This window comes from Macaca mulatta, chromosome 5, assembly GCF_049350105.2.
Source record: "Macaca mulatta isolate MMU2019108-1 chromosome 5, T2T-MMU8v2.0, whole genome shotgun sequence".
Classification (NCBI taxonomy): Eukaryota; Metazoa; Chordata; class Mammalia; order Primates; family Cercopithecidae; genus Macaca; species Macaca mulatta.
The window spans coordinates 38,136,884-38,159,460 of NC_133410.1; the positions used below are offsets into that span (position 1 = coordinate 38,136,884).

Here is a 22,577-nt window from a genome sequence, read left to right on the forward strand (position 1 = left end):
GTTTCAAAAGAGGGGCTCTAAAGACAGGGAGCAGGGATGACGTCAGTCCCAGCATCACCTCCTCTGTGAAGTCCTCCCTGTGTGTACCCTCTCAGTTCCCCAAGGGGGAAGGACAGCGCCCTTCCTAGTGCCTCCCTCCACTGTACCCTCCTCTCATGCCTGTCATGGTCGTTCTTAATTGATACAGCCTCACTCCTTTAGACTGCAAGATGTTGGAGAAGAAAAATGTGTCTTGTGCATTTTTGTAACCCCAGTGTGATAACCGACACCTAGCAAGTATATATGTGCATCGATAGAATGCTTATTTATTTAAGTTTACATGTGGATGCATGTTTGTTTATTTATTTATTCATTCATTCATTTATTTTTTGAGACGGAGTGTCGCTCTTGCTAGGCTGGAGTACAGTGGTGCGATCTCGGTTCACTGCAAACTCTGGCTCCCTGGTTCAAGGGATTCTCCTGCCTCCGCCTCCTGAGTAGCTGGGATTACAGGCACGTGCCACCACACCCAGCTGATTTTTGTATTTTTAATAGAGATGGGGTTTCACCATGTCGGCCAGGATGGTCTTGATGTCCTGACCTCGTGATCTGCCTGCCTTGGCCTCCCAAAGTGTTGGGATTACAGGCATGAGCCACCGCACCCGGCCGTATACATGTGTATTTATAAGTATTGAGCATCACTCAATACTTATAAAAGTATTTTATAAGTATTAAGTACTTTATAAGTATTTTATAAGTATAAGTACTTAAAAGTATTTTAAGTAGCTTACTTCATTTAATCCTCAGAACAACCTTATAAGGTAGGTGCAATTAGTTTCCATTTTACAGATAAGGAAGCTGAGGCATTAAAAAGTTAAGTAAGTGACCGAAGGTCATAGTAAGTGAGGAGCTGATATTCGACTGCAGGGTTGATGTCGAACTGCATTTTTAACCACTGTGATAGAAGAGCTACCACCACCATTTACGTAGCACCTACTGTGTACAGTTGTGCAATGTATTTCACATTTTTTATCTCATTTGCTCCACAAGGAATCTCCCTTTAAAAATGAGAAAACTGAGACCCAGAGGGTTTATCTAACTTGCCCAAAGTTGCACAGTTAATATGCATCAAGCCAACATTCAACCCAACGATACCTCCCACGCCATGAAGCACTTTGGTCCTGGGAAAACTGGGGACTGCTGTATGTAAACGTTATTAATGAGAATAAAAGATGACAGTTGTGCTGACCTATTTCTTTTTTCAGGTTCAGTCATTTTTAGCATCACTTGATGGAGAGAAGCTGGAACTCTTAAAAAATGACCTAATTTCCATTAAAGACATCTTTGCAGCCAAAGAATTAGAGAATGAAGAAAGTCAAGAAGAACAAGGTAAAGGAAAATAAATAGCAAGACAAACTGTTTGGTATAATCCTTATGAAACTGCTGTTAATGAACACAGCCCTTTGAATTATTTAATTCAAGTGCTTCTCCTCCATGCTTTCAAAATACACTGTGCATCTGCTCTTGTTACAGGAGCGAGTCACATTGATTTATATGACTTTCTTTCACTGGGCGGGAACTCCTGTTGTTCCTCTGGTGTTCGGCACAATCCCTGGCACTTTACGGGCGTACAATAAATGCAAATGCATATGGTCAGATGAAGGAAGACTGCAATGTGCTAAACAGAGCTCTGATGACTAGAGTTTATGCTGCCACTTTTTGTTGTTGTTGTTGTTGTTGTTGTTGTTGTTGTTTAGACGGAGTCTCACTCTGTCGCCCAGGCTGGAGTGCAGTGGCGCGATCTCGACTCACTGCAACCTCCGCCTCCCAGGTTCAAGTGATTCTTCTGCCTCAGCCTCCCGAGTAGCTGGGACTACAGGTGCCTGCCACCATGTCCAGCTAATTTTTGTATTTTTAGTAGAGGCGGGGATTCACTATGTTGGTCAGGATGGTCTCGATCTCTCAACCTCATGATCTGCCCGCCTCAGCCTCCCAAAATGCTGGGATTACAGGCATGAGCCACCGCGCCCAGCCTATGCTGCCACTTATAATTTTTATCTGCATGTGAAAGTTATTTAGTGTGATTAATGTTAATGGTGGGCACATCTTTCCCTGAATTTTTTTGTATATTTTTCTTATTCCTTTTAATTTATAGGTGTAAGAGTTCGGGTATATTTGCAGGTGTCCTATCCTCTACCTAAAAAGTTCAGTTCTGACAAAGGCTGTACCGTTTTCTGACCGTGCACCAGAGCGTGCTACGTCAGGTTGGCAATCACACTTCCCAGTAATCTTCCACCCAGATAATAACTTGACCCCAAGGAGGTTAGAACTTATTTTATGAGAAGCAAGGCTTCCTTAAGAGGGCAAAACTTATTCTCAGGGTTGGGCATGGTTAATGATTCCTTTAGGTTTGTCCATTTGGGAGCAGAAGAGAGTAAAACATTTGCTGTGTACATGAAGAGTGATTTCTTAGGACGTAATAACCACCACCCCACAACTGTTTTGTGTAGGTTACGCTGAAAGGTCAGACAACCTCAGAGACAGGTCTGGCTTCTCCTAGGACCTTTGGAAGTGTCCCATTTGAAACATTTTCACCACTTTCTTGCTATATGGCCTTAAACAAGTTATATAACCTTTCTGAAATGCAGTATCTTCACTTATAAAATGGACACAATGATATGTGTGTATATATATGTGTGTGTGTGTGTGTAGATATCAGGTTCAAGAGCTGTTGTAAGGGTCATATTAGATAATATATGTAAAAACATATATTAGAGTGCCTGGCACACAGAACTGCTCCAAAATGTTAGCTGTGCTTATTACTTAAAGTGCTAACGCAATGCCAGGAAAAAGTAAAGGTGCAATAAAGTATAACTTTCATGTATTATGCTTGCTGTTATTACCCGGCATGCAAAGTAATGAGAATGTGCATTCTCAAATCGCTGGCAGTGTTTTGTGCCCAGACGTGTTTTGATTCCTTTAATCAAAACTCTGACACGAGAGCTCAAATGCTTGAGCCTTGACGTTCAGTGCAAAATTATTCTAAGCATTCAGAAACTGTCATTTAGATACCCTTTCCCTCTTTAGCCCCACACACTGACCTTACATGCCTTCAGCTTAATGAGATTTATGCTCATTGCATCAAAATAAAAGAATCAATTATACTGAAGCATAGAAAGAGGCCGTATCAGAGACAGTTGGGAATCATGTTTTTGAGCATTAGTATGTTCCTCCCAGAGTCACAAAGGATGACAGCCTTGTCTTTGTTTTTCTAATGAAGAAACTAAAACACTAGCTGTTAAAGGTCATGTAGCTCCCCTTGTGGACCCAAGGTGAACTAACAGATGCCCCTTTCTAGCAATCACCAAAAAGAATCAAGCTATTTCTCTTCAAGAGTCATGATGTCTGAGGTAGACCTTGGCCCTATTAAGGGTGTCATTTAGAAAGGACAAAAAGAGAATCCCAGATTCCCCCTAACATCAAGGAGACATTGCTGCCAGTGTAATTAAAGAAGTATTACATCCCCAATTGGTGCTATTTCTTGGAGGGGAAACCTAATTTCAACTTAAATAGAAAATGTTGCTATAAGTGATGTGTTCTAGTCTAGTGTAGACCTTCAATAAATTTGGTTTCTTTAGATACCACACATGCACACATACACACAGAAAAAACCTGAAGTGCTGAACAGCATGCTTTAGCAATGGGAGGTTTGCCTCGCCTTAATTGACAAAACCCTGTCATCTCCCATAATATATCAATTTTCCCAAGAGGGCATCTCCAGATTATCAAAACACTATTAATGTTAATTAACTTAATTTAATAAATAAATGTCATTCAGAAACTTAATGAAGAACTGGGAGAGAAGAATAGAGACGTTGTCATTAAATCAATCCAATTATCAAGTGTCACAACTCCAGAAAGGTTCTGGGATTATGCAAAAGCTATAGAAAGGAATCTTTGCAGTGGGGGAAATCCAGGAGCAATCCAGCAGAAAATCCAGGAGCAAAATTCTGAAGGAAAACCGAGCATTTTCATCCATTTTTTTCCTTGTAAGCATTACATTCCTAAAAGCCTCCTAACAACTAAATAATTTATTTGGTACTCTCAGAAAATGTAATAAACCATCATTTTTAAATGAATTTAATATCGGTCTCCTCTGCACGTAATAATGTTAGCTAATGATTTGCATGTTTGTTTTTCCAGCAGAGTGTAATTTTATCACACTGCCATAGATCCCTTAATTTGATTTATCATGGCTGAGAAGAGATTTTAAAAGGCCATTTTCTATTTTTATTGCTCTGGTGAAGATTTTCTCAGCCATGTATACAGACCAAGAATTGTAGTAATAGGTATTGTTTGTTGCAACATTTATTATCATCTGTTTTTATCAACCTCCATTTTTCTCTATGATTTTTTTTTTCTAAAATCGCTTCTAAAAGTTGTTGGTGTATGTTTTACAGAATTAATACACCTTTAAAAGCTGGAGCTCTGCAAAGTGCTTGTATCTTAATTTAGTGTTGATTCCTCCCAAATATTTTTAATCTCCCTATGTTTGTATCAGCGTAGCACATAATTATTTGTTTACATAAAACTTCGTGTTTACGAAACACTTTCACGTTTGTTGTAGTATTTGGTCCTTATAACAGCTGTAAAGAGGAGATGGGTGGGTTTTATTGTCCTCAGTTTTCAGAGGAGGCAGTGGAAGCTGAGGAAGCTCTGTGACTGGCCCCAGGCCACAGAACCAGCAGATGCAGGAGCTGGGTAGGACCTATGCCTTCCAAATCCCAGCCCAGGACTCTCTGTGCTCTGCAGCACTGCCTCATACAGGGTGGGGGGCAGGCAGTTTGGGAAGGAGACCTTGTCGATGCTGCCCAGGTGTGCCCAGCCCCTCTCACTGTCCCTCCCTGGGGAAGACTAGACCAAGACCTCTGCCCAGCAGAGAGAATATCAGCTTCTGATGGAATCAATCTAGCTCTCTAGCTCTGTCTCTCTCTCCCCCTCCTTTTTTTTTCAAGATAGAGTCTCATTCTGTTGCCCAGGCTGGAGTACAGTGGTGCAATCTCAGCTCACTGCAACCTCCACCCTCCTGGGTTCAAGCGATTATCCTGCCTCAGCCTCCCAAGTAGCTGGGATTACAGGCACGTGCCAACATGCCTGGCAAATTTTTGTACTTTTAGTAGAGATGGGGTTTCACCATGTTGGCCAGGCTGGTCTCCATCTCCTGACCTCAAGTGATCCAACTACATCGGCCTCCTAACATGCTGGGATTACAGGTGTGAGCCACTGTGCCTGGCCCTCTCTATCTCTATCTCTGTCTCTGTCTCTCTGTCTCTGAGACTGTCTAGCCCTCCAACTCTCCCTTTGTGTGATTAATACATTCTCATTCTTGAAAGCTCTGTTCAGGCATCACCTCCTCCAGGAACCCTGCTTCACACCCCTCTGAAAACTGGATTATATGCTGCAAAAGTCCCCTTAGAGCACTTACCCCTTTGGGTTAAAATGGTTTGCTTGTTGTGGCTTCATCATGAGCAAAGACAGCCGTCTCTTCCTCCTGCCTGCACACACCCCCCTCACTTAGCTGCAGCCACGCTGACACCCTTGCCGCTCCTGTGGACGAACCAGGCACACACCCTCTTGGACTCTACTCTTGCTGCACTGCTGCTGGAAGACTCTTCCCCTGACATCTTGTGGCTGGCTCATTGCTCTCCTCCTCTAGCACATCACTCAAATGTCACCTTTGTTAGCTTCCCTCCTGTCTTAGTTCCTCCAGGCTGCTATATCAAAATACCATAGACTGTGTGGCTTATAAACAACAGAAATCTATTTCTCACAGTTTTGGAGACTGTAAAATCGAAGCTCAAATTGCTGGCAGATTCTGTGTCTAATGAGGGCTCCTGATCTCTGGTTCACAGATGGTGCCTTCTAGCTTGTCCTTACATGGTGGAAGGGATCAGCTAGCTCCCTGGGGCCTCTTTTGTTAGGGCACTAATCCCGTTCATGGGGGCTCCCCATTTCATGATCTAATCACACCCCTGAAGCCTCACCTCTTATTATTATCACATTGGTATTAGGTTTCAAAATATGAATTTGGAGGGGACAGGGACATTCAGACCACAGCACCTCCTATTTAAAACTCCTAAACCCCACCTAGCCCTGTTTATACTTCTCCATAAAACTTATCCCTTGACATCAATGTTTTACTTATCTGTTTTTTTTGTTCTGTTTTTTGGGATGGAGTCTTGCTCTTTCACCCGACTAGAGTGCAGTGGCGCGATCTCAGCTCACTGCAACCTCCACCTCCCGGCAGTTCTCCTGCTTCAGCATCCTGAGTAGCTGGGATTAGAGGCACCCGCCACTGTGCCCAGCTAATTTTTGTATTTTGAGTAGAGATGGGGTTTCACCATCTTGGCCTGGCTGGTCTCAAACTCCTGACCTCATGATCCACCCACCTCGGCCTCCCAAAGTGCTGGGATTACAGGTGTGAACCACCGTGCCTGGTCTGCTTATCTGTTTTGATTATCTGTTTCCCTCATGAGAATATATGAGTTATATGTGTGAGTTACATGAGTTCCCGTATCTGATTATCTGTTTCCCTCATGAGAATGTATGAGTTATAGGTAATAATAAACAAATCTAAGCCAAATGTTTTGAATAAATACCTACAAGCTACGCCAGGCTATCTTCATGGGCTGCAGATTAACGATTTTGTCCATAAAACAGAAAATAGCATCTCCAGACGAGGGCTGGATGCAGTGTTTCTCAAATGGCTTAGTCTCCCCTCAAGGCTCTGCCTTCCCACACTGGCATACGCCACAGTATTTTCTTCTTAGAGAGGTCTGAGAGCATGTAGTCAGGTGAGATAAATGATTCTTTTATTCTCCCCCAAAGTGGTAATAAACCCATGTGGAATCAATTCTTTGGCACCTTTCAGAAACGTTAAAAATGGCATGGCCTTGCAGATACTTCAAAAGAGAAAAGTAAGATTGTAACCTTTAACAATCTCTTTATTGCCCACAATGATCCTAATTTTTTTATTTTATGATATATGATATTTTAATATGTATACTATCTGTTATATATAGTAATATATCATATTATATATTAGGCACTGTATTAATAAATTATTCTGTAAATACTCATTTTAGCGCCTGTTGTACGTGAGGTATTGTGTTAGATGCTCTGGATTCAAGAGTGAGTGGAAGAAATACTGTCTCTGTCCCTCAGTAGCTTCCAGGGTGAAAGGAAGACAGATCGTTAAGAAATATTGTAGGACCAGCCAGGTATCCTAGGGAACCTTGGGAAATTTCTCCGGAGAAATGGTTGAGACTAATTCAGCTTGTTTAGTACTGTGGCTCTGTGAACATAAAAGGGCACCTGGATATCATTAGGGTCGCAGTGCTAAGCATAACAATATCAAAGTCATAAATATGATGTTGTCCCAGGTCCCTTAGGCCTGAGAAAGGTCATGCCTTTGTTCATCCAGTCCTTCTTTCAGCAAATAGCTGCTGACCACCTGTAGCTGTGAACAAGACAGGGGAGGTCCCTCCTTGCCCTCTTGTTGCCTTTGGGTTGGCCTGGGGGTGTCCCTGCAGTAGCTGCCAAGCAACAAGACTTCAGCGGCCCTGCACCTGGATGCATCTGCTGCCTCACTGCCGTGCTCATGAATGGAAGACATTCATCTTTGCCCAGCGGCTGGCGGGCAGGCTGCTACAACCTCCACTTAGTCTACCCCAACTGCAGATTGTAACTTTGGGGGAGCTGCCACATCCTGAAGGATGAAAAATAAATCACGCTTCTTCCGTCGTGTTCTATTTCTAGGCTTAGAAGAAAAGGGAGAAGAATTTGCTCACATGCTTACAGAACTTCTCTTTGAATTACATGTGGCGGCCACACCTGACAAACTCAATAAGGTCAGCACTGTCTGATTTATAGTTTCTGGTTAAAAAAAAAAAAAATGCAGGGAAGAGTCTCTGTTGTAAAGTTCCAGAGATGCATCTGAAATGGAAAACCCCCAAATCTTATAAGGCATAGTGCCGGGAGAGGAGTTTGAGGTCTGTAACTCAGATTTGAGGAGGGGATGGGCGCGGTGGCTCATGCCTGTAATCCCAGCACTTTGGGAGGCCGAGGTGGGTGGATCACCTGAGGTCAGGAGTTTGAGACCAGCCTGGTCAACGTGGTGAAACCCCGTCTCTACTAAAATACAAAAATTAGCTGGGTGTGGTGACACACACCTGTAATCCCAGCTACTCGGAAGACTGAGGCAAGAGAATTGCATGAACCCAGGAGGCCGAGGTTGCGGTGAGCTGAGATTGTGCCACAGCACTCCAGCCTAGATGATAGAGTGAGACTCCATCTCAAATTTAAAAAAAGGGGAAAAGCCTGTAATCCCAGCACTTTGGGAGGCCGAGACGGGCGATCACGAGGTCAGGAGATCGAGACCATCCTGGCTAACATGGTGAAACCCCGTCTCTACTAAAAAATACAAAACACTAGCTGGGCGAGGTGGCGGGCTCCTGTAGTCCCAGCTACTCGGGAGGCTGAGGCAGGAGAATGACGTAGACCCGGGAGGCGGAGCTTGCAGTGAGCTGAGATCCGGCCACTACACTCCAGCCTGGGCGACAGAGCAAGACTCTGTCTCAAAAAAAAAAAAAAAGGGGGAAAAATGAAAATATTTGAGGAGGCAACATAATGGAATGTGGTGGTGGAGAACATGCTAGACTGTGCCATGAGATCTGCATTTTAGTTGTAATTTTACTAGTAACTACCTTGTGACCTTGAAGAAGTCACTTACCTTTTCATGGCAAAATAGAATGTTATATCGGAGCAGTAGTTATCATCCGATTAGGGGAGGGGGAAAGGGTGCAGAATCACCAAGAGGCTTTTTCAAATTTCACCCCTGACCCCTGTAAAGAAACATGCCAGAATTCAGTAGAGAGAGGCACCTCAGCCAGGTGAACCCCATAGTTCCTCCACCTGGAGCACAGGGGCTTCGTCATGTCTAAGACCATTCCAGCTTTAACAATCTGGGTTCCTCTAACAATACCATGGTGTGTTTTGCAAGTCAGTACAAGGTCTTGCTGTGAAGTTTCTTTAGAGGCCATGATCATTAATTACTTAAAACCACGTGATGTTTTTCCATTCTCTCTCGCTCTTTCTTTCTTCTTTTTAGCAAGCAGTGGTTTACATAGGTACTCGCTTATCCGGGTGGGTGAGGAAAAGGGCAGAATGAGGAGGTGAGATGAGTAATTTCTTTATCTCTGATGGGGTCACTGATTCTGACAGGTCAGTGACTTGAACACAGTGGGAAATTGCCTCATTCATCTCCGTGCAGCACCTGCCACCGCTCAGAGGGGGCATGTGGTGGCTCTGAGATTCCACTGGCTTATTTGCTTAGGTTTAAGTCTTTGTCTCTAATAGGGGACACACTAAGGCCAGTTTTGTTGGGTTTTCTCTCCCCAGATCTTCTTGCTGTTAACTTACCATTCAACACTCTGATATTTTTAACTTTGGTGTGTAAGATTTAAGGTGGGAAGTAGGTTTAGTCTAAGCCCCAAAACAACTTTTACTTAAGCAAACAGCTTAAACTATAATGATAAAATTGGAGTGAGTCTGCCCTTTCGTTCTAAATTCAGGGAATAACAGGTAGGGGAGGAAGTTTCTGATTAATTGAACCATGATTTTGTAGGGCACAGAGTGCGTAAACTGCACTCGTGTGAAATTAGACACAGAGCAGCACCAGACCTTTCCAGCAGCCCTTCTCTTCTCCCCCTTGAGGGTGGAAGACCTGTCATGAATCAAGAAACGCAGAGCCTTTCTAACATATATTTTTAAAAGTACTATTATTCTTTTATAGATGGTCATGAAAAGTGAAAAATATACTATAGATTTTTCAATGTGACTGTCATTTTTATTCTTATCTGAATATCATTTTTAAATGCTTTTTAAAGAGTCCTCAGGCCTGCATTGTTCTTTCCATACTTTCTGTTCTGTCCCTTTTTTCTACTTTATATTTGCCAGAAAGCAACAACAAGGTTATCTTTTTAGGGGGTTGAGAAATTGCCCCGTCATCCTCCAAACATACGGAGATCCATTCCTGAAGGCTTAGAGACACTTGATTCTTGTCTTGGGGTTGGAATGACTTAGGTTCCATATTTGCACCATAAAAGGGTTGTTTGGTTGGGGACCTTTGCAGGCCATGAAGAAGGCTCATGACTGGGTGGAAGAGGATCAGACCGTGGTGTCAGTAGATGTGGCAAAAGAGTCCGAGGAGGAAACAAAGAAGAAAGAAAAGGAAGAGAAACCTCAAGACCCTCAAGAAGACAAAAAGGAGGAAAAGAGAACTAAGACCATAGAGGTAAATTTATTCTAGAGTGTCTACCTACAAGGTAATAAGAGTGTGTTCATTTTATTAGCAGCTTAATTTTAATTGAAGAGAGGCCATTTCTTTTTCATTTGTTCCATATTGTAGAAATATAAGTAGGAATGCAATAAACACTGAAATTTCTCTATGCCAAGATAATTCATGGTTTAACACAGATTTTGTCACTTTTCTCCATAGCTTTACAATTATAATTTAAAGGGACAAAAATCTTTAGGAACATAGTTGATTTATCTTTAGAGTAGAATTTCATCTTATATGCAAATGTGTTACTATAAAATGTCTTTATGCCCTGTAACTAATGAGGTAATTGAAGCCTTTAAAAAAATTCATTGCCATAGCTTTTATTCTGTAATTTAATAAATTTATGTGTGCATAATTTATTTCCTGCCTATGTTCAATAAAGGAGTTTGTAGTAACTTCATCTTACATTGAGTTTTAATTTTGAAGAAAGTAACTTTTTGGCTGAGTGCGGTCACTCGAGCCTGTAATCCCAGCACTTTGAGAGGCCAAGGCAGGTGGATCACCTGAGGTCAGGAGTTCAAGACCAGCCTGGACAACATGGTGAAACCCCGTCTGTACTAAATATACAAAATACTAAAAATAATTAGCAGGACATGGTGGTGTGTGCCTCTACTCTCAGCTACTTGGGAGAGTGAGTTATCAGAATCACTTAAACCCGGGAGGTAGAGGTTGCAGTGATTAGATCACTGTAAAGAAAAATATCCATTGAGCTCTGTTCATTCAGCCAGCCTTCCACACACCGTCTTTAGCACCTGCCTGTTTTGTACCCAGCATTGCTGTAAGCCCTGGGGATGCAGCTGTGAACAGACTTGCCACATCCCTGGGGGCCCTGACGGCACCTCCATTTTCTGGCAGCATTACACTTAAAGTCTTAGATATGCTCGTAGTCTTCAGGTTAACAATTTCATGTTATGTTTGTGGTATTTTTGAAAGAATTATATCACTTCTAATGTCACAGCATTTTTTTAAAAAAAGCATCTGCTCAGTAAAAAATTTCTTCCTTGTGTTTATCTATTTCAGGAAGTATACATGTTGTCCATTGAAAGTCTGGCAGAGGTAACAGCGCGCTGTATTGAGCAGCTTCATAAAGTAGCAGAATTAATTCTTCATGGACAAGAAGAGGAAAAACCAGCTCAGGACCAAGCAAAAGTTCTAATAAAGTAAATAAATGTTACTTTAAATTATTATTTTCCCAGTTCTATATATAGGTACCGTTCAGAAACACACATACACACCCACACCCTCTAAGCCACTAAAAGGTTCAGATTTCTTTTTGTTTGCTTTTGTTTTTTGTTTTGTTGAGATGGGATCTTGCTCTATCACCCAGGCTGGAGTGCAATGGCATGATCATGATTCACTGCAGCCCCAAACTCTTGGGCTCACGCCACCCTCCCGCCTCAGCCTTCCCAGGAATTGGGACCACAGGTGCACACCACCACATCCAGCTAATTTTTTAATTAATTACAGAGACAAAGCCTAGCCGTGTTGCCCAGGCTGGTCTCGAACTCCTGAGCTCAAGCAATCTTCCTGGCTCAGCCTCCTAAAGTTCTATGATTACAGGCATGAGCAACCATACCTGACCAAATATTCAAATTTCAAGTGAACCAATTCCATTGTTCTATGGTCATCTTAAGAAATAAGGATTTCTTTTTTTTTTTTTTTTTTTTTTTTTTTGAGACAGAGTCTTGCTCTGTCACCAGGTTGGAGTGCAGTGCCACAATCTCAACTCTCTGCAACCTCAGCATCCCAGGTTCAAGCGATCTTCTGCCTCAGCCTCCTGAGTAGCTGGGATTCCAGGCGCACACCACCACACCCAGCTCATTTTTGTATTTTTAGTAGAGATGGGTTTTCACCATGTTGGCCAGGATGGTCTCCATCTCTTGACCTCATGATCTGCCCGCCTCAGCTTCCCAAAGTGCTGGGATTACAGGCATGAGCCACCATGCCCAGCCGGAAATAAGGATTTATTTAACAAATGCATTATGTTAGCAAGAAGAAGAAGACTTAACTAGCCATCCTAGGAATTATTTATGAAGAGATTTAAGGGAAAACACACTAAATCATTCAGAGGCATGAAAGTGCTTATTTAATAGATCAGAGTCTTAGAAGTAAAACCTTTTGAGGGTAATTACTTTTCCAACATATATATGAATAGAGAAAGGACACTTTAATGTAACTTCTAGCTAGAGTCACAAAATAGGCAAATATACTCCACTGATCCTGGGGACTTATACCAGCTCTCCATGTTCCGAACTCTGGTGATGATGGTCGCTAATATTAACCAGTTCACTTTTGGGTGGTATGTGTGCACATATGTGTTGTCCTGTATCATGTTCTTCAATAAATAATAGCTATTGTCATTAGTTTATTAAGTAAAATACAAATATATATATATACGTAACACATGTGAATATGCAATCTAGTGAATATACATGAAAATAGTTGATATGGAGTATTCATGAAAATAGTTGGTATGGAGCTGAAAAATAAGCCTTTACCTTTTATGCACATGACTGTATACTGTGATATGGAAAATTAACGTAGGCCTAAGTACCCTCATGTTATTAGACAGACACAGGAGCCAAAATAGAGCCCCTGAAAATATTCAGGGATGGACACACACAGGTCTCAGCACACTCAGTTTGCTAGCTAACTAGTCTTTGCTTATTACCGCTTTGGTATTGTAGGTTGGGGAGTAAGTTTATAGTGGAAAGATCTTCCAAAAAGTCAGCATTAGTGTCTTTGTACTGGCGGCATTTTTCCTCACTTGTAAAGATCTGTCATCTAGTCTAGATTTCCATATCTAAGAATATAAAAATCGAAGTTATTATGAGAACCACATAATCTGCACCTTAATATTCCTAGAAAGAATATGCACTTGCCTAAACATTTAGAAGGAAGAGGAAAGAACAAAGTCAGAGAAGTTGAAAATGCTGAGGACAATCTGTAGGTACTGGTTTATCTTTGCAGTACTAATTGGAAAGAAGAGGGCCAAAGTTCAGAAGCCCCTAGGTATGGAAAATGACCTTACTCTTCACTCCTTTCTGATTCCCAACCCTGATTGTCCTGACCTCACCAAGCTGCACCCAGTCTCTGACTTGTCTGTACAATAAGTGCCTCCCCACCCACCTGCCCAAGAACATAGACTGAATGGCTCTGGGATATCTCCTGGCTTTACTCTTGACCCTTTCTGCAGACAAGTTTTGGATAGATGGGTGGGTAGGTGGATGGATGGATGGATGGATGGATGGATGGATGGATGGGTGGGTGGATATAGCTCATAAAAATCTGTATATATTAGATAAGGCCTCTTTTATCAAAGCAAAACTTACCTCTACTGACTTTACTAGATCTTTTAACATGTAAGATTCTTAACTTGGGGTTATTTTTCTTCCCATAGCATTTTAATCACTATTCAAGAGAGCTGTATGCACTAACTGATAGAAAACTATCAGACATTACCTACATTATTACGTAATTAGATTGTTGTCCATTTTTGTCATTATCCATAGTGTTAGGATAAATGTTGTTTTCATTAAATATTTGTGTGTATCTTGCATTATTTTCTTGGGATAAAGTTCTAGAAGTGGAGTGCCTAGCATAAATTCAGAATTTTGGTATCAGTATTAAAAACATATTCTACAGGATCTTTATTCTGAATCATATAATCAAAATATAATCAAAGTATCCAGAGTCACCTGAGTTTGAATCCCTCCTCTCCTGCATGTCCTAAGCAGGTTACCTAACTTTCTTTCTTTCCTTCCTTCCTTCCTTCCTTCCTTCCTTCCCTCCGTCCCTCCCTCTCTCCCTTCTTTCTCTTTCTTTCTTTCTTTCTTTCTTTCTTTCTTTCTTTCTTTCTTTCTTTCTTTCTTTCTTTCTTTCTTTCCTTCTTTCACAGAGTTTTGCTCTTGTTGCCCAGTCTGGAGTGCAATGGTGCGATCTTGGCTCACTGCAACCTCTACCTCCTGGCTTCAAGTGATTCTCCTGCCTCAGCCTCCCAAGTAGCTGAGATTACAGGCACCTGCCACCATGCCCAGCTAACTTTTTTGTATTTTTAGTACAGACAGGGTTTCACCATGTTGGTCAGACTGGTCTTGAACTCCTGACCTCCAGTGATCCACCCACCTCGGCCTCCCAAAGTGCTGAGATTACAGGCATGAGCCACTGTGTCTAACCACCTATTTCTTAAATGTCCAATTTTCCATCTATATAAAATGGAAATAATAATATAAGCCATAAGGTCACTCTGAGGATTAAATATGATCAGGCACACAAAAGTGTTTAACATAGTGCCTCAGTGAATGTTCCTGATTATTTTGAAATGACCAAAAAGCTGGAAACCAGCCATCTGGCAAGCGTGTGTACCTCTACACATGTGGAGCTCAAGCCTGGTATTTTCCTGCACATGGTTTTCATTCTAAAAGAGGTCAAATGAGTTGGATGATTATTCTTTAATTAAGCATGGAAAGAAAACCGGGATTAGATTAAACTGTGATTGCGAATCATGGAAGATGATTAAGGAAAACCGTCTGACTGCACATTTCTGTAGAACATCTTGAAGCGTGTGTGGCATTCTTTTAAATGTCATGATGAATTAGTATCAGAAATGGTCATGACAGTTAAATTATTTTACCTTATTGAAAACATCCAAGCCTCATTTTTTTTTTCTTCTTTCAGATTAACTACTGCGATGTGCAATGAAGTGGCCTCCTTATCAAAGAAGTTTACCACTTCTTTAACCACTGCTGGGGTAAGATTACAGTCTTGATTTTTTTTTCACCTTTTTTAAGGGAAGTCTGTCTGTGAGGGGCTGTGAGGAAATGTGGAGTTGCAGCGCCTTCTTTAGTAGCTCCATAAAACCGAAGCTGTGCCATGATGTAAGCTAAAGTCAGGCCAAGAGCAGCTTCTCTAAGGACAGACAGCTTAGGACTCTCCTGACTGGGTTCCAGTCTTGAATCTGCCATTTCAGACATACAAGATGTTGGGTGAGTGAGTTTTCAAACCTCTATGAACCCATTTTCTTTGTTTGTTTGTTTGTTTTGGGGTGTGTGTGTGTGTGTGTATGTGTGTGTGTGTTTGGAGACGGAGTTTCGCTGTTGCCCAGGCTGGCATACAGTGGTGTGATCTCCCCTCGCTGCAAGCTCCGCCTCCCGTCCTCATGCCATTCTCCTGCCTCAGCCTCCCAAGTAGCTGGGACTACAGGCGCCCAGCTAATTCTTTTGTATTTTTAGTAGAGACGGGGTTTCACCGTGTTAGCCAGGATGGTCTCGATCTCCTGACCTCATGATCCACCTGCCTCGGCCTGGCAAAGTGCTGGGATTATAGGCATGAGCCACCACGCCCAGCCTGTTTTTTTTTTTTTAAAGTGTCAGATGAAAGGTTCCTTTTATTACTTAATATCTGTGATATATGTAATTCAGAATCTCTGTTAAAATGATTAATTTTGAATATTCTCATTCACTGTTGGCCTCAGAGCCTACTTTATAAACCATGCAAGATAAGAGTATTCTTTTTTTCTATTTCTGTCTCATCCTGTTGCCCAGGCTGGAGTGCAGTGGCACAATCTTGGCTTGCTGCAGCCTCCACCTCCTGGGCTGAAGCGATTCTCCTGCCTCAGCCTTCTGAGTAGCTGGGATTACAGGCACATGCCACCACACCCAGCTAATTTTTGTATTTTTAGTAGAGATGGGGTTTCACCATGTTGGCCAGGCTGGTCTTAAACTCCTGACCTAGTGATTCACCTGCCTCGGCCTCCCAAAGTGCGGGATTACAGACATGAGCCACCACACCCAGCCGAGATAAGAGTTTTCTTTGCTTCATTGTAGCACTTGACTTTGACCAAAAGAAAAAAAATGTTACTGATTGGCTCAAGTGTTTCTATTCTCAGGGTAACAAGTCTGAAAGGCTCAGCATTCACTTGGGGGTGTGGCCTCTGGTTGTTTTCTTTGGCAATCAGTCATGTTATATAGCTTCACCTTAGTGAGCCTAGAGAAAAGTGGAAAATATTCCCTTTCACCTTCCTGTTTTTCCCCTTTAAAACTGTGGATGCAAAGTCTAATGATGTTCTCCATGAGAAACAGCAGTTTTACTTCCTATTCTAATTAGGTTGTTTTTTTTTTTTTGGTTTCAAGTATATTAGTTTCCTAGGGCTGCTATGACAAAGTACCATAAACTGGGTTATTTTCTCATAGTTCTGAAGGCTAGACGTCTGAAAGCAAGGTGGTTTCGGGGTCTTGATCTCTCCAGAGCCTCTAGGATTCTTCCTTGCTTATTCCAGCTTCTGGTAGCCCCAGGTGTTCCTTGACTTGTGGTTGCAAAACTCCAGTCTCTCTCTGTGTGTCTTGACATGGCTGCTTTCTCCCTGTGTCTCCACATCACCTTCCCTCCATGCGTGTCTGTGTCCAGATTTAACTCTGCTTATAAGGACACCAGGCCTATTGGGTTAGAGCATAACCAGTATGACCTCATCCTAACTTACCACACCAGCAACAACCCTATCTCCAAACAAGGTCACAGTCTGAGGTGCTGAGGGTTAGGACTTCAATATGTCTTTTTGCAGGGGATACAATTCAAACCATACCAGGAAGCAACAGAAACATGTTCCAAAAAATTTAGACAGAAAGGAGGCTTTATGAAAGGCAGTGGGGGAAATGAACCGCTGTGGGGACCCAGCCCCAGAGCTCATGCACACTCTTTTTTTGTTTTTTGAAACTGTGTCTTGCTCTGTCATCCAGGCTGGAGTGCAGTGGCGCAATCTCAGCTCACTGCAGCCTCTGCCTCCCAAGTACAAGCGATTCTCATGCCTCAGCGTCCTGAGTAGCTGGGATTACAGGCGTGGGCCACCACTCTCAGTTAATTTTTGTATTTTTAGTAGAGATGGGGTTTCACCATGTTGGCCAGGCTGGTCTCAAACTCCTGACCTCAAGTGCTCCACCTGCCTCGGCCTCCCAAAGTGCTGGGATTACAGGTGTGAGCCACTGTGCCCGGCCTACACATACTCTTTCTAAAGTGCTGCTATGAATGTGACTCAGTGACAGCAGCAGTTCCTAACCCTGTGTCGTTCCATTCAAAATCCTGGTTCCTGGGTAAAAAGGTTTGAATAGCTCATCAGCATGGGTCACAGGTCCACCTTGGCTTCACTCAGCAGCAACTGTGGTCAGTGTCTCATTGTGCAGACCTACCTGGCTTCTGGGGCACGCCCCCTCCTCCTCCTCAGGCCAAGAGCATTTCTCAAAAGAAATGAGAGATGACCATGGACCTGGCTGTCACCCAAAAAGACACCTGTCCCCCATACTTCTGTCAATGACCCTGTGAAGAAGGGGTGAGCTACGCACTGCCTATTCATTCTGCTGTCAAGAAATCTGACCTGCTTCTCCTGTTTTGTAAAACAGCACCTTTTATGTTGGTCTGATTTCAGGCCTTCAGCCTTGTATACAAGCAGAATGACAGGGAGGTGGAAGCTCATTGATATGATAGGCTGGATAAAATGCATTTGCACCCTCGGTGTGGTCCAAGTTACCTGATGTCCATGGACTTTGATATAAACACTAGGCTTGCAGAGTGGTGTGAGGTCTTAAACCTCCATAAACATGGACTTTGATATAAACACTAGGTTTGCAGAGAGGTGTGAGGTCTTAATCAAGATGGAATAGCTTGGTGACTCCAGTTCCTAAGGCTCTATTGTACCTCTTGTCCCCCTTTTCACAGTTTACTAGGTGAGGAAACTGAGGCACGGAGGGGTGAATTGATTCTCCCAAGCATCTCAGTAGATCTCCTAATTCCCAGTTGGTTATCCACCAGATACATCAAACAGAGACCAACTCTTTGGTTCTCCATGTTCGTTTAGGCTTGAGAGTATGAATGTCTGTGTGCATGTTTGTATTATTCTATTTTGCATAATATGTGTTAAACATTAATTTATCTACACGAGTGGGTAGTATTCATGATATTGCTTTTCATTCCTTTTCACATATTGTATCCCAGCTCAGTGCTTCTCAAACCTTAAGGTGCACATGAGTCACCTGGAGAGGTTGTTAAAATGAAGATTGTTATTCAGTAGGTCTGGGATGAGGATGAGATTCTGTACTTCTAGTAAGCAGTCAGGTGATGACAATGTTCCTGATCCATGGTCCATATTTTATGTAGCAAGGCTGTAGCAGATGGCTGTGCACTTGAACTTACATATATTTATATATACACACACATGTACAAGTGTTTGCATGAACAAAATTGGGACTACACAGTTTATCATTATGGGGAAGAAAAACCTGAATCTAAAATAGAATTTAGAAAGGCCGTCTCACCACAACAGTACCTCCGATCTTGTGCTGTGATGAATCATTTACATCAAGTCAGTGTTTCTGTTCTCTAAAGCAGTCATTATTCATAACTTGAAGTTAGTGAGTGTATATTGCTCTCTAGACTCTATTTAAATTGCTTGCACACCTCATTGATTCTGAAAACCATTGTCATCTTATTGCCCTCATTTGATTATGTTTTAGAGGTTTATTGATAATCAAATAAACATGAAAGCAAATACCATAATGGATTTTCTGGTTACTTACTAAAATGACTAGGTTTTTAAACCTAGTCATTTTAAAGAGGTTTCTCCCAAGACTCCATTATGATTTCCCCAGGAAGACATTACTTCACCGTCAGTAGAGTAACGTCAATGAAAGTGGGCTGCTCTGGGAAGATATATTTAATTTATGTATTTTTGTTTACTCTGAACTCTTCCAGGTACTGTAAGAGAAGCTAACTTATAAGATTGCCCTCTCTCTCTCCAATCCCTTTAATGGTTTATGGTCTAAGAATAGATTGAACTCTTAGATAGAGAAGACTATTGATTGATAGACCAATAGCATAAGCAAAGATAATGATATCAACTCTGCCTTTCACTTTCATTTTTTCTTTTTAGACGGAGTCTCGCTCTGTCACCCAGGCTGGAGTGCAGTGGCGCGATCTCGGCTCACTGGAACCTCCACCTCCCGGGTTCAAGCAATTCTCCTGCCTCAGCCTCCCGAGTAGCTGGGATTACAGGCGCCCACCACCACACTCAGCTAATTTTTTTGTATTTTTAGTAGAGACAGGGTTTCACCATGTTGGCCAGGCTGGTCTCAAACTCCTGACCTCAGGTGATCCACCCACCTCGGCCTCTCAAAGTGCTGGGATTGCAGGCTTGAGCCACCGCACATGGCCTGCCTTTCACTTTTTGAGCCCCTGCTTTATACCAGGCACTGCACTCTGTGCTTTACATATATTTGCGTTTTTCAAATGTAGAGCTGCAGACCTGTTTTCAAGTTGCATTTAAGAATGTCTTAATTTTGCTGCTCTTCGGGGAGATGCCCTATAACCAAGTTTCTATGTTTATATTTAAAAGAAGAAAGAAAGAAAAAGAAGAGTAAACCAGGGCTTAGACTAGGTTAGGTGAGTGGGGGACTTAGCTGCAAAATGGAAGGGAGCCCAAAAAAGAAACAGAAAAAAACCTCAGGAATCTAGATAGATATTTTAATGAAATATATTTTAAAATAACAATGCCAAAATATTATGATCATCAAAATATCAAAATTTTAAGTAAAGACAGCATCCAACCCTCTGCCTACACAACTCAGCCTCCCTCGCTTCACTCTTATCCCAGACCTGCTATAGAATTTACATCGTGAAAAAGGTCTCGGTTTCAATTTCTAGCTATGTGACCTTAAACAAGTTACTCAGCCTTTCTGATCCCTATTTTCTCCTCTTTAAATTGGGGTTATCATGATACCTGCCTACTTCCTAGGATTTCTATTGCAACTAAATAATACTAAAAGGGTGCAGCAGCAGGTATGAAGCCTCGTCTGTAGGAAACATTCTACTTCCTCTCCTCTTCCTCCGTAGAGGATCCCTCAACAAAGCCAGTGTATTACATTTTACGTGCCTGTGGTACGAGCACTAATCTGTCAATTTCATACTTCTGATTCCACAGAGCAACAAGAAGGCCGAGGTCCTCAACCCCATGCTCAGTAGCGTATTGTTAGAGGTAAGTGGTCTCTGGAGAGAAAGTGCTCCTGAATCAAAGTAAATGTTAGAACTGCTGCTTCTTTATTTTTTTCCTTTTGTCTTTCTCCCCCACAGCAAATGTTATTGCAATTCTGAATCTCATCATCAAGTCTTTTTTGAGTATATTTGTGTAGCTCAACCAGCTGTAAACCCTCTGATGAAGCAACAATACCTAATTTTCAAGAATTCCTGATTATAAAAAGAAATGCTAAGCTTGCACGTTATTTCCATCACTGTTTGCTCCAGCAGAAGCAGATTTCTGCTGCCAAATTTGACACTAGATTTAACACTGTGATTATTGGCTGCAATGAGGGGTTATTGCTCATCGGTGATTTTCATAAAAATGGGCACTTCCTTCGATTTAGAATAACCTTTGGTTTAGCTGGGTCTAATCTCCAAGCTGGCAACAATGACCAGGAGAATGTTTAGCCTATGCCCTGTCAGTGACAAGGGCACCATCCTCTGTGCCTTCTCACTCTGCGGACTGCCCGCTCACTAGGACTTTGCAGCATCAGCTGTGTTGATATAAAGCTGCCCCAACCAACACTGCTGTGTCTTTGCCAGAAACAGTCGCCTAAGAGAGAAGAAAAGAGGTCCAGGAAGAATCCTCATTCTTGAATCATAGGCACTGTGTTCTACTTGTAGAGGAAAGGTAGAAGATTGGTAGAGGAAAATCTTCTGTTAGGGGCTAAACTATAAGTACCCAGGGCACCTAGCTGAAGGCACAAGGTGTTAACAAGCTAAGTTTGAACATGGGCGATGCATATATCATAGGATTTTGCTCCCTGAGGTGGCTGTCCATTGCAGAATTTGGAAATTACAAAAGTTCGGGAGGGCTATTGTATTAGTCCATTTTCACACTGCTGATAAAGACATACCCGAGACTGGGCAATTTACAAAAGAAAGAAATTTAATGAACTCACAATTCCACGTGGCTGGGGAGGCCTCATAGTCATGGCGGTAGGTGAAAGGCACGTCTCACGTGGCTGCAGACAAGAGAGCTTGTGCAGAGAAACTCCCCTTTATAAAACCATCAGATCTCATGAGACTTACTATCACAAGAATAGCACGGGAAAGACCTGCCCCCATGAATCAATTTCCTCCCACCAGGTCCCTCCCACAACATGTGGAAATTGTGGGAAATTCAAGATGAGATTTGGGTGGCGATACAGCCAAACCATATCAGCTACCTATATATTTATAGCATTGTTTGGGGGACTTGCACCTTACTGTTAAGGAAAACGACAAAGGTACAGAAATAACTAAGTGATGGCACTGAATATTATTGTTTAGGATGCAGCTGCGCAGTAGGATGGCATCAGCCAGAAGGAATAGGGCTGTAGGGGCAGGTCTTGGAGGGACAGACACAGCTAAGAGAAAACCCTGGCAGTCAGAGGCAGAGTGTGGTACAAGAAAAATCTCTCCCTTGGCCACCCAGAAGGCATAAAATTAACTTACCATGTCAGGTATGAGGAATATGAGGTCAAATGTATTTTCTGTTTCCCCAGTAGATGTTTTCACATGTTTTAGTTACCCTAGCCTTTAAAAGGCCTCTCCATCCAATACTGTGTGTTAGTGCACCACAAAACAGGAATAATAATGTCAGCTATGCCAACCAAGCAGGAAGTACCATGCATAGGAGGATAACAGTGTTCAAGTTTGCTGTGAATAACTGCCCAATAATATCTCCAGTTAGCTTTATGTTGACGATTCTTATTTATCGATCTGTAGGGTTGGACAAACTGACCTCCTTCATACTGTGTTTTTGTGTTATTTCAGGGCAGTAGGGTTGATCTGGGAAAGGGATAGATAAGACAGGAAATACCCTGGGCCAAAAATGTACACACACTGATGGATCTTAAAAGTCCACAGAAGTGGCTCACGCCTGTAATCCAGGACTTTGGGAGGCCAAGGCAGGCGGATGACGAATTCAGGAGATCAAGACCATCCTGGCCAACATGGTGAAACCCTGTCTCTACTAAAATACAAAGAAATTAGCTGGGCGTGGTGGCACACGCCTATAGTCCTAGCTACTCGGGAGGCTGAAGCAGGGGAATCGCTTGAACCTGGGAGGCGGAAGTTGCAGTGAACCAAGATCGTGCCTCTACACTCCAGCCTGGTGACAGAGCAAGACTCCATCTCAAAAAAAAAAAAAAAA

At 42.3% G+C, this 22,577-nt stretch overlaps 1 protein-coding gene across 3 annotated transcripts in view; it reads left to right on the forward strand.

Annotated features, from left to right (window-relative positions):
• Window positions 1-22,577, forward strand: part of FAM114A1 (family with sequence similarity 114 member A1) — a 78,135-nt gene that overhangs the window by 53,019 nt on the left and 2,539 nt on the right. For all 3 annotated transcript variants that reach the window (XM_015138202.3, XM_028848392.2, XM_028848393.2), the window contains 6 exons: window positions 1,245-1,368; window positions 7,798-7,889; window positions 10,172-10,333; window positions 11,402-11,541; window positions 15,059-15,131; window positions 20,346-20,399. In XM_015138202.3, coding sequence (XP_014993688.3) covers window positions 1,245-1,368; window positions 7,798-7,889; window positions 10,172-10,333; window positions 11,402-11,541; window positions 15,059-15,131; window positions 20,346-20,399 — 645 coding nt within the window. The remainder of the gene's footprint in view (window positions 1-1,244; window positions 1,369-7,797; window positions 7,890-10,171; window positions 10,334-11,401; window positions 11,542-15,058; window positions 15,132-20,345; window positions 20,400-22,577) is intronic.